General features: G+C 39.5%; 1 protein-coding gene across 1 annotated transcript; it reads left to right on the top strand.

Moving 5' to 3' along the window:
• The first annotated feature begins 5,607 nt into the window (after window positions 1-5,607).
• LOC128371806 (uncharacterized protein C11orf87 homolog) lies at window positions 5,608-6,021 on the top strand. Its single transcript, XM_053332182.1, has one exon. It carries the CDS (start codon window positions 5,608-5,610, stop codon window positions 6,019-6,021), a length of 414 nt encoding a protein of 137 aa, XP_053188157.1.
• The last annotated feature ends 6,755 nt before the right edge of the window (window positions 6,022-12,776 follow it).

Raw genomic sequence — 12,776 nt, 5'->3', positions numbered from 1 at the left:
CCTCATTTACAAAAGGAACAAACAAGGGAAGGTTTCACCCCCGAATGCAAAAATGTAAAAACCCTTATGTAATAAATGCTCACATGCTGTCAGAGACTAAAGCTTGATGACAGTATCATCATTAAGAAAAAAAAGGAAAAATCAATTTGTGGAGGAAATTTCCTCTCTGCATGCATATGAGCCTCATTCATTCTTTCCTAAAGCCATTTCTGTTGTGCACAAAAGCAAAGTTGGTGTGTGTCTCGTTGTCTGCATGTGTTTGAGTGTGTGTGTGCATGCTTGAGTGCACGTATGGTAAACTGGCTTTTGTGCAATTCATTAGAAATTCTGCTGACAGAGACTTGCAGTGAAAGCAGTAGTGTGTGCGTGGAGGGAATATCAAGAGGATTGCTCCTGCCTGGAGATGGCCTGCAGCTTTAAAGATATCGGCTCCTTCATATGAAGACACATAACATCACACTTACACACACACACACACACACTGAGTGAACAGAAATGTGTACATCGATAAACGTTCAGCTTTCAGACTCCCAAGCCTTTCTCATTATAGTCAGATTAACACAAGCTGCAGTCAGAGTGGTACCATGGTGCTGAAGGAGAACAGTGTGGCTCAATAATAGTCAGACACATAATGTACTGTGTCGAACACAGAGAGAAAAATGTAGTTTCAGTCATACTTTAGGTTTACAATGAAACTGTCAATGAACAGTATAATCTTTACCTTGGAAGTTTGAAGAACCATGTAGAGATATATAAACAGTCAAAGCTGCTTTAGTATTTTTTATTTTTTAGTATTTTTATACTCACAATCGAATGACCGTGTGTGTGTGTGTGTGTGAAAGGAGTCACTTGTCATGATGAATCCATGAATTATCCAAAAAGTCCTCCATAATAAACGACCAAATGTGTACAACCAAAAAACACTTGGTTAGGTTAAAGGAAAGATTATGGTTTTTGGTTATAATTATCATTTTGTTAGAGGGCTGGATTTGTGGAAAACAAGAAATTTAACTTTAGAGTGGATCAGTGTGATGGTGGGTGCCCTCCTGTGCAGTAAAATTACTAAATTCTATCTTTCTTCCATTTAAATTATTTGAAATGTTGAAGTTCATGCCTCAAGATCGAGTGGTGTTAAGATGGTACCCATACGTCACACCAGAGAGTTAAATCAAAACTCCTCTCTCTACTACAGTGGTTGTACATGTAATTAGTGTTTATGTAGTTGGTATTTGCATTTCGGCTGGATGATAACAAAAGCAAGTCACAGATGTAGACAAACACACATGAAGCACACAGGTAGGATGAAGGCAAATGTATTAAAGGAAGGATCAGGCACAGGCTTACACGTTGGTAATGGGATGGCAGAGTACATCCAAGAAGACAGGGAACAGATGGCATGATATAAAGGTTATAAGCAACATTGGCAATCTGGCAAATGACTGCTCAACTGGTATAAATACTGTGGGCTAATGGAGTAATGAGGAGCAGGTGTGCAAGTGGGTGGAGACAGCAAGAGGAAAGATCCCTAACTAGAGCAACAAAAGCTCCAATACCATACACCATACAGTAGCCTACATACCACATACCAGGATGAAATCAAAGGAAATGGTCAATCATTGAGTGAGAAAGATTTGGTCTGGATAAAAGGCTGAGTATGTGATGGAGGTGATTTTTCAGACTTTTAAAAAGTCCTTTTTAAAGTCCTTTTTTAAAAATGGGACTTTTTCAATGGAATTCAGTGCAGGTAAGGGTTTTGTGGAGGACTCACATACAAAACAGTATGTATTAGGTGTTGCATCAAACTGAAGTAAATGATTTTGAGAGATGACTTTTGTGGGTGTACCCTCATTGATCCCTACCCACTTTAAACTAGAACTTTAAGCAAGAAAACAGTGTGTAGAGGTGTAAAAGTAGGCAGGAAATTAACTTCTTTCTCGCACTCTTTTTATTCATTCTTCACAAATCTGTCACTCTTCATCTGCACCAGAGTACAACACCATGAATGCCTCTGAGGAGACACTATCTGAACGTGTGCACTGTTATCCCCTTTTGTACAATTAATTACATCAAGACAAAAGAATAATTTGTTTGAAGCATGCTGAGACATTGATAGCGACTCTACTCTTAGGTTCAAGGGTTTCATTTAACCTGCCACAGCTGCAGAATAAAACGCACAAAGAAAATACAGAAACCTGTTATCAGTTTTTTTTAAAGGATTTGGCTGGCTGAAATTTAAAAAATGCAGCACAAACTCAGGAGTTTGTGATATGTAGCACAACTAGCTACTGAACTACTCTCTGGAGATTGAAAATGTGATTGCTGTTATAAGTCTTTACACAAATAAACATGACTGTAATCTTCAAGGGAGAAGGAACATGTCACCCAGTGTAGTGGAGTGGCTTGTTGATGTGTTTTTAATAGTTTATAGGCAACATGGAACGTCTGTGGCACAGATAAAAAAGATATATCAGGCTTTGGATATTCACACAATACTTCTAAGGATGAGTTCATTGCTGGTTTGACTCTGCACATGAGATTTGTTGACAATAATAAACATTTTTTAAAAAGCCAGCCATATCCTTTAATATCTTTCTGAGTTCATTTTGACCTCCTGAGTCCAACATTCATTATTTAAGAGTCATGAAAATGAGTAAGAGTGGTGCTCTGTGGTTGTGCTGTCGTTGGGTCCCTGGTCTAATGTGGGTCAGTTTGATCTGGGCTGCTGAGTGAACCTGTATGAATATTAAAATAAGTGATATAATCGCTCTCCGTTTAACAGCCTTCAAACATATGCCGAGCTTTAAACTGTGCATGAATAGTTGTATAAATCTTTCAGTATGCACTCATCTACAGTGAGTTCATCATCCAGGGACCCTCGCTCCCTCCATGGCCATTCATTTTTCATGGAGACCTGCTGGCGATGTCCACGAGTACGACTGGGAAATTACTGTGAGAATCTCAAACCAATCGTGATCGTAATATGAACAAGCACTGAGGCCTTTATCTGATTAATGCAAAAATCCACTTTGATATCTGTAAATATAATCTGTAGATACAGATTATACTGCATTGTCATCTGCTTAGACTTAGTCATAATGCTAAATATTTTGAATTTGTAGATTACTATTATAAAAAACAAACCTATATTTTTTAATATTAAGACATATCCTCTTAATAAAAAAGTGGCGCACCTAAATTCTAAAAAAGCACTGTCTGAAATCAGAAATGATTGAATTAAGGCATAACATGATTAGATTTATGACAATTGATGCATGAATTAACAATTTATAACATCTCAGATAAAAAGTGCACGGCTGCAATATAATAATTCCCCAAGACCCAGTGCATCTGGCTAAACTTGACATAAGAAAAACACCTGGACCAGAAAACCCCCCAAAACTATTTATTAGAGAAAAATATGTACTTTTAAACATACACAAGTCAAAGGTTTAGACACACTTTTTCAATTCAAGTAAATGGGAAACTTTTAACTGCTGTATACCCAATGGAATGTAATGCATCATGGGGTAAATATGTCACCAGCACACTCAAACATCATTTACTTTTTAAATGATACTTAACATGCATGAATTGTACACACTATATGATGCAGCTCATCTGTGACACCAAGAAACTTTGATAGAGACGAGTCATAAAAACGCAAAATATATACGAAATCACATATATCTGTGTGCAGAATCAGTTGCAGTGGTGTATAGATACTGTATATTTCCACTCAGTAGGTCAAGGTGTGGCCTCGTTCTATGGAGACGTCTCCTCGCTTTGTTCTCCTTTATCCACTCTTCTATATTTGGAGTCTGTGTCACACAGCCTGCAGTGATCTTCCAGTGCGAGAGGAGCTGAGCTCAGGTTGGTTGCGGTCTAAATTGCTCTTTATTAGGGGAGCTATTTGTTAAAGATGAACTCTCCCTGCACCAAAAGTTAAAGCGAGCATGCAACACAAATATGATTCAAGAAAACATGATTTAAAACTACTTTGGAACATTTACTTCATTCCGCACCACATTTCATGACTGTACTAAATCTATAAAGATCACTGGGACGAAATTGATTTGTGTTTTTCACTGCATCTGGAAGAAATCATGAGGATGAGACTGTGTGAAGTCTCTTAAAAAATTGGTACTTTTTCCATCGGAGTTCAATAAAGACAAAGGTTGTGCGAATATGAAATTACATTACTGTATCAAACTGATGCCAGATAATCCTGAGATATCAGTCTTTTAGATGAATCCTCATGGGTCCCTATACCCTTTTCAACATGTACATAAATATACTTTGATGTTACCAAACACATAATTCACAATGCATCTGAAACTATGTCCACACAGACGTGTAGGTGTGATTTCTAAAAATATAAGCTTTGTACAAACTTTTCTTCTCTAAGATGCAGTACAAATGCAGCATACCTCCTACACTTAGCTAGGACATTATTTAAACCCCCACATAATCAGGCTTAAACGCTTCAAATCATATGTTTGCAGCATTTGGCTGACCACACCCTAAGGAATGCCAATGGTTACTGATCAGGGTCTAAAATTGAAACAGTTTCTCCTCTGTGTTTATTATTTGACTCTGTGACTTAATGAGAATGTAATAGAGATAAAGGGGAGCCACTCAGTGTTGGTAATACAAGGACTTCATTTGAAGGGAAAAAACACCCCTGCCAGCTGACTGGTATACGGGACCTTTAATGCAGCTGCAGCTCTTCATTCAGATGCTGAGTGGAGCAGCAGATGACCGGAGGAGGGACACTCTTCGAGGATAACCAGACCACAGCTCTGCTCTAATTGCATTTTTGAAAACAAAAAACAAAAACCGAACACACTTCCATGAAGGATTTTCCCGTTACTTATAGTATTTAGCTGCAGGAAATTGCTGTTCTCGCTGCAGACTGAGCGGATTGCGGCAATCACAGCGTCCTGGATGATCGGAGCTCAGCAGCAGCATCACATTGTATGAAATGCGTCACCGCGATCCAGTTTTCCCATTTACACAAATCGGCTCTCCACTCACGGACTGATCCCTGTACTGACTGTTTCACCAGGTAAGGAATTTCCTCTCTTTATTTAAATGTAGGCTATAGAGGCATGAGATGGAAAAGATGTAGGCCAAGATATTCTCTGCGTAAAGCTGACAATCTTGTCCTATTCGTGTCTGCGTGCAGTGCAGGAGAGGATGGCTTCTATTAGGCTAAATCTTTAGGCCTTTACATTACAATAGACGATGCCATGTCCCGACTTCCACCCCATCTTACATTCTTGACCGCTGTCCCGTTTTTAAAATGATCAGCCGCCTATTCTGTATTATGGATTCGCAGGTTTTTCTAACATAGTGTGAGATTGAGCGCACAGGGCATTATTGATGGTTTCAGACTGGTTTTTATTAATGTAGTTTAGGCCAGTTATGAGGGGTTGGTGGGCGGGTTACAGATAGGCAGTCTCCTCTAGAGCTCAATGAGCGGGTCTCATGTGTCGTCTTTTCGGTGCAGGTAACCACATGCGCGGGCCGGTGTCACCACGCTGAGCCCGGAGAGCACGAAGGGTACTGGGGTCAGAGAGACAAGAGTGGCCGGGAAAGGTGGACCGGATGACAGCCAGAACCTCTGAGGCGTCGGGACTGTCGGTGCCGCTGCACCGCTGTCACGGGGTTCTCCAGGCCAATAACGGAACCTGCGTGGAGAAGCTCAGCATCTTTCCGCCGTTCTCCTCCACCCTCGCACTCCTCGTGCTGGTGGCTGTGCTCGTGGGGATCATCCTCGTTTCCCTGGCAACGTTCCACTTCCACAAGAGGAAGCTTCGGAATAGGAAGATCCAGCGCGCGCAGGAGGAATACGAGCGCGACAGTCGCAGCCCCGTGCGCGCTGGGGCGAGCGGGGAGCCCGCGAGGCCGTGCGTCATCGTCCGACCGGCGAGATGCGAGGAGAAGCTCTCGTGCCAGAGCACGGAGAGCGGGGACGTCACCGAACCGGCGCTGCACGAGGCGGTTCCTCTTGACTGTTAACTTGGTGCAACTTCAGGGAACGAGACTGTGGAAATAACAGGAAAAGCAATAAGGCACAAAGAACTCCCACATCCATCTCTGCTGCTTGTAGACTTAGAAACAGTAGGAACATAAATGCAGAATACTGAGCAGAATAGTAGGCCTAGAGGTAACACTAGTACTACAGTGGCACATAGGTTAGCTATGTGGACACACACCTTAACACAGTAGTATAACCGGTAAATTCCTTATGGATCTGTATAAAGTATTTGCCTGCTTTGACTTTTGGACCTCTCCCTCTTCCCCAGCCTAAAACGTTGTTTAAACGTGGAATATGTTTAAACTTTAAATCCTCCCCGTGATGAGACACACGGTTGTGTTAAATTATTTATAGTTGGTGACACAACACAGACCATAATGGCTCGCAGATCTTCCTTAAGCATGTCCTCTGACACACTACCAGTAGTTAGACTATAATGGATGTTGTGGTGCTGTTAGGCAGTGCAAAGCTGCACATAGGCTATAGAAAATGGCTTATTTGTTTGCATAGTATTTTTCCTTCAATTAAGTGACTTAGCATATTTGCATAAAGTACTCTGTCCTCCAATGTCTGTTAGACATCTGTAGGTAGCTCTAGTTAGCCTCACAGGATGCAAGACTTTTGCTGTAGTTATGCACATAAGAAATTTTCTTTCATGTGTCAGGTAGTAGGAGTTTTAGCGCTAATATAGTATTTTCATTTTTGAGTATTTATAATGTATTCTCTGACATGTAATAAATTGAGAATCCTTCCAACAGAGTGTTTCAGCTCAAGACGGTCTTATTATGTTTTGTTTTTTGGTCCTTCATATTGTATCATAATGGGCCTAATAGAAATTCAGTGTCATTTATTATATGAATTCACTGTAAATGTATGCCATTATGAGAGCTGGAATGTTTTACAGTAACACCATCTTTCTGGAGTTCATGTAATCTGCCTTATCAAAGGAAAATATGTAATATTCAAAGTTTATAAATAAATGCTTAAAAGTTATGTTAATTCTTTGAATGTGTCAGTTATCTTGGAAACTTGTAGCCTGTTGATTATTATCTAACAAGCCTGAATGTTGCTACTCAGTATCAACTGGTAAATATTCCCATCATTCACTCATTATAATACAGTCAAGGTGACAAGCTGAGACAAACATAAATGACCTTCCCAATGTATATCTGTAGAATTTACACAGCAAGGACCCTATAGCATAAAGAACCATATCACTGCATACACAATTGTGGCATATAGGACCTTGTAAATTACAGCCATGTCCCTCGAATACATAATCAGATCCACTGCATATAGAACAAGGTCTGCTGCATATAGACTCCGTCCATGTTTCACTGTGATTTATTGACATGAAGGTTATCCACAGAAGTAGTCTTAATCTCAACATATCTGTGTAATGGCGCCACAGCATGTCTCATTGGAGGTCAGTGGAAGTGAATCAGCATCAGTCAGTCTGTTGGCCCAGTACCAGGACACCATGTTCCTAATTGTCCCAAGCAAAAAAGACCTGGAAATATGAAGAAGTCTTTGGCAATGCTCCAGCCCTGGAAGATGCACTGAGAGACTGCTTGTCTATCTTATCTCATTGGCATAAGTGCAACAGAATGGAATGATTTATCTTGGGAGGGAAAATGGAAGTAAGTCAATGAAAGATGACTAATGCATTTTACATTTAAACATATGTTCCCCCCCAGAACTATATATATATATATATATATTACATATTGGAACCAAGAACCTCATAAATGTTTCACCATAAAAAGTAATAGGTTTTAATAGAATAACACTCTGTAATGACATAGCAATAGATTTATTGTAATTGATCAAATTCAAAGCAACTGAGATTAGGTAAGTATGTAGAAGCCATGAGATAATTTTAACCATCCTATGCATATACACATCTGAATGGGCCGTGAGTGACTTTTCTACTAAAGGTGGAGTTAAATTTTATTCAAAAGGGAGTGAAACACCTCTTCAAATTTACAGTATGGTCGGACGAGGGATGAAGATTCAAGATTCAAGAAACTTTATTGTCTGTTGCATAACAGAAATTCCTATTTCACTTGGCTCAATCAAAGATAAGGTAGACAAATGTAACAATAACAAAACAGAAAAAGTGAAACAGTTAAAACAATAAAGTAAAACATCACAGTAAAGTAAGTGACACATGCAAACATCAATTCAGATGTGAATGTATCTGTATGTGCCTAGTTTGATCTATGTAGGGCAGAAATAGGTGAGGGTGAAGGACATTTTAAAGGTATTCCTTTGACCACCTGGTTTTCAGTGTCAAAGAATGGATGTGAGAGACAAGGAATGGGTGCATGTCAATAGTGTGAAGATAGATATTAGGCAGGGAGGTCAGTGGCTAGAAATCAATGGAGGTCAGTGGAAATGAATGGATGAGAGTCGGTGGTGGTCAGTAGCTGGGGACTGAATGCGGTCTGTGGTTAGGAATCGATGGAGGTCAGGGAATAGGGGTTGATGGGGTCAGTGACTAGGAATCAACAAGGTCTATTTTTCTTGACAATAACTTTTATCTTAATCCACTTGTATAATTGCATTGCTGTCAGGTGGAAACCTTGTAACTCCATATTTCGTTTTGGACATACTACACAGCAGTGATAACATCAAAGGAATGGGGTAAAGCTTTGTGTCGTAGCCTATTTCTATTGAGCCTGACAAAAAAACCCGAACAAACAAGCAAAAAACAAAACAAAGCTGACACATATATTTTTTCTCCCATCTTTGAGGGGCCCTTTCTGTTCAGGGGCCCCTGGGCACTTGCCCAGATTGCCCGTATGGTAAATCCAGCCATGGCTGTTACTTATTGTCACACATAAAGACCTACGTTGGGAAGAGAGAGACACAGACAGAGACTTTTACGTGATTTAAGTTTGCTCTGGGAATAGCCTAGTTATTGTGTATAGTTTAATTTAGAATTAATGAGGCCAGTTTTCAGGGTTTTGTTGTCCCAAGAGGTCTGCTCCTCAGTGCAGCACACAGACTTAGTTGGACAGTGAGTGGATTAGGTCCACTGAGGCTGTTTATTATAGCAGGATTGTTCGGTGCATTGTCTAAGACTGAAGACAGCTGGTGTTCATTTAACTTAGAAACATTAGGGGTACAGTGGACAAAATAAATGTAGTCTTTTTCTCTGGGTAACTTTTGAGTGTTTATCTGCCAGCAGCAGGGCCTATGGCAATGTTTGTTGAACAATTACAATTACTGGGATTGGTAATGGGTGTTTATGGTTCTCAAAATATAGTCTGTAATAACTTTGATTACTCCTCAGTCTTTGCTGTGGTGCCACCATCATGCCAAAATGTCCATATGCACAGAAGAAATATCAAGATCCAAATGTATGAATGCCATAGTGTTTAAACATGTACAGTGTGTTCCATAATGGGTGAACCCTCTCCATTATGGACCCATCCTCAATCTAAAGTGACATTTTTGCACACAAAATATCTCATAATCTAATAGGAAAAGTTGCCAAGAGAATAAATCCAATATTGAAACTTGTGCCTTTTCCTCAAGTGCCACCCTCTAGACATAATTGACATTTTAGTACTGCTATATGTAAAGCTCTAAGAGGTATAACCACTAACTTCTCAAAGGCTTTATTTAAACTTTTTAACCGTGTGTCTGTACTTTGGTTTTGTGTCATGGTCTCAGTTGTGAAATATTTTTTCAATTTAATGTTGAACATAGACAAAAAAATGTCTCCAGTCTTCCAGACAGCCATTAATTTCCTTTTATTTCTGCAGAGTTTGAAGATCAATTTACAGACACTTGAAACTGGAGTTGGCAGTCCTTGTGATATGGTTCGCCTCTCAGTTCTCTTTGGTGAACACTTGCTTTGGAAATGGATTACATTATTATAAAATATGCAGACTGAGTTTTTAAGACAGCGAAAAACATGGTTACAAAGAATCCCTCCAGATATGTTTAAAGACTGAATAAATCATTGTGTCTGATGTGGTTATTCCACAAAAAAGTTTGGTAAATGGACTGCAAATTAACTTAAACTTAAAATTAATTCTATCCCTTCTTGTTTATTGAAAAATGCAGAATATATGAATAGGTAAATATGGTCATTTCAAACATTTTCCTGCTGAATACAAGATTTCTACTCCTTCATGTACAGTATATACAGTAGTGAATGTGCACTGTGGAGTCTTCAAGTTTCCACATCATGCTTGTGTATTTTGGAGTATTCAGATCCTTTACTTAAGTAAATGTACCAATACAGGAATTTAAAAATACCCAATTACAAGGAAGTCCTTCATGAAAAAATAATACGTAAATGAGAGTACATAAGTATTAGCAGAAAAATGTAAAACTGCAGATATATCATTCTGCACAGTGATGCTCAAACATCCTGGGACTAGACAAAGACACATTTTTGACTGGAGGAAGTTGTGGGTTGTGAGTTGTGGTAAAAATCAACTCAGGCTATTCCTACAAGACCTCACAAATAAGCTATTGGGTGCACTGATTAGTGGGTTTCCTGTTGCACTCAACATAAAGCTAACACCCTGCCAGCAGCCAGACAACCTCCCTGCTGTAGAGCATCAGTGACAAAGGGCCACATGTGAACAATAGCAAATATGGGTAACAACAAAAATCTGAAAGCATAAACACTCCACAACCCACTGAATCATAGATATGAAATTGTTAAAAATCACAGTCCACATTTTCCGGGATAAACCCAAAAATCTAAAATATTTCACAAAGAGAAGGGATGCAGTCAGTTACAGCTGTCTCACTGATGAGGCTTTGCCCTCGACTTTACAGCCTATTCTGATTATTCCTCTGAGCTGCATTAGTAGATTGGTCCTGTGATCCATAGTTCAACTCAGAGTGATGACAAGTGGCAGTTCACTGTCAGGAGGAGAGGACACCGCTGCTCCTATTCTCACCCCTGCTGTCAGGGTTTGAGGTGGATGATTTGTCACCACTGTCTGTTTATACGCCTCATTACCACAGGTTCAGGTTGCAGCTGTGAAGGTACCAAACAACTACAAAAGCACTAATTTGAAGGAGAAAGAATGAATAGCAGAACACAACTCTTTAGTCCTACCACTTGGTGCATACACAGTTGTTCAGCCCGTGATGTTCATATACCTAATTTAGGCTAGGACCATGATTGACACAGTTAATCATATAGGACATATAGAGATTTATTTTAAAGAAGCTCGTTGAATTAAATGGAAATTATAGGGGTGACTGAAAGATGATGACTAAAAAGACTAACTTTGGAGATGCATAAGATAGATAGAAGAGGACCACATTCTCATGTGGCTGCTGCTCTGATTCATGTCTACAAACAAAACAATCAGAAAACAACATGAATGACAGAGAATACACTAGCCAGCATGACATTTTGTCCATGCACTAATGAAGTTTAGAGGGAAAACACACTCCATGGCCTCCATGGCACACAAACATCAAAACAATAGAGGTGAAATGAAAAAGAAGTTTGTGACTCACTTTAATATACTTATTTTCTATTAATTTCATTGTGCTATGATTCATCACACAGTCAGTTCACAATCTACAGTCTGGCACAGACTGTGACCAATATTTTATTACAGGGATCTTGCACAATGTGACAAGCTCAAGATAGTTAAGGTAGTTAAGAACCACTTCTCATGGTCTTCTTCAGCTAACAGAGTTGGTCCGGTTGCCATTATGTAACGTAAAGTAAGGAGTATGGGTCATGTGGTAACAATGGTTGTACATGAGAAGATTGTTACCTCTGTAACCGTGTACCCCATGATCGCTCTCTAGCCATCCGCTGACTGCTGGTTGATGACCTTTGACCACTTCTCAGTTGATGCTGAGGTTTTTTGTCTGGTGTTTGCAGATAGCTGGTGCCATCTTTCCAGTTTTAATTCAGTCTCTTTTTTGTGTCGCTGATCCAGTGTCCACTACAGTTGTTGCATGTGATGTTCAACAATACTCTGGTCTTCCTTTGCGGGTCGAGTCTTGTCTTCGGTGTCCCAGCTGAGATTTTAAGTTGTTAAATTGTTTTCAAGATCAGGACATTTGCACCTGACACCAAAGATTGTCTTTAAAAGAGGACAGAGCTCATGTAGTAGGCAATTTGAATGAAAACTCATTTAAGTCATTACAGCTCCTGGTTCTGTCTCATTTGTCCTGGTTTAACCATTTTTGTGTTTTAATATCATCAATACATGATTTATGTTCATCCTATTTGGGATTACAAACACAGCACTATGTACTTTGAGTACAGGACCAACCGACAAACATCATGTTTCTTGGATATAAAATGGTTCCTGTTGACACACACTACTGAAGTCTGCGGCAGTAAAGAGGGGCTTTAAATTGAGATTACTGATGGATGGGGCTGCTGCCTGCCTGACAGTCCTGTAGATTTATGGAAGTATGGCTTCATGTCCTGTACAGTAATCCATTTGTGAGACACTACATCATTTTTCTGACAGCTGGATTAGGTTTCTGTGTGATCGCTCACCTTAGTTTATAGCACAAAGGGTTGAAACATCAAATCCTGTGCAGATGCGGTTGCAGTTTGCCTTATAAAAATGTTATGTAATTGCATGTCAGTGGGTTTCAGACACAGGCCCCTCGGATCTCTTGGAGAGGTAAAATCCTAAAACAAATAGACTTGGAACACCTAGAAAAGTAATTTTGGTCAGTAACATTCTCACTTAAAGAGATCTGATATTTGAAATATGTCTTGTCA

This window comes from Scomber japonicus, chromosome 13 (assembly GCF_027409825.1).
Source record: "Scomber japonicus isolate fScoJap1 chromosome 13, fScoJap1.pri, whole genome shotgun sequence".
Taxonomy (NCBI): Eukaryota; Metazoa; Chordata; class Actinopteri; order Scombriformes; family Scombridae; genus Scomber; species Scomber japonicus.
Note: the sequence above shows the minus strand (reverse complement) of the source record. Positions and strands in the feature narration are given on the sequence as shown.

Coding starts and splice junctions, on each gene's coding strand:
- LOC128371806 (XM_053332182.1), top strand. CDS start 5,608: ATGACAGCCAGAACCTCTGAGGCGTCGGGACTGTCGGTGCCGCTGCAC.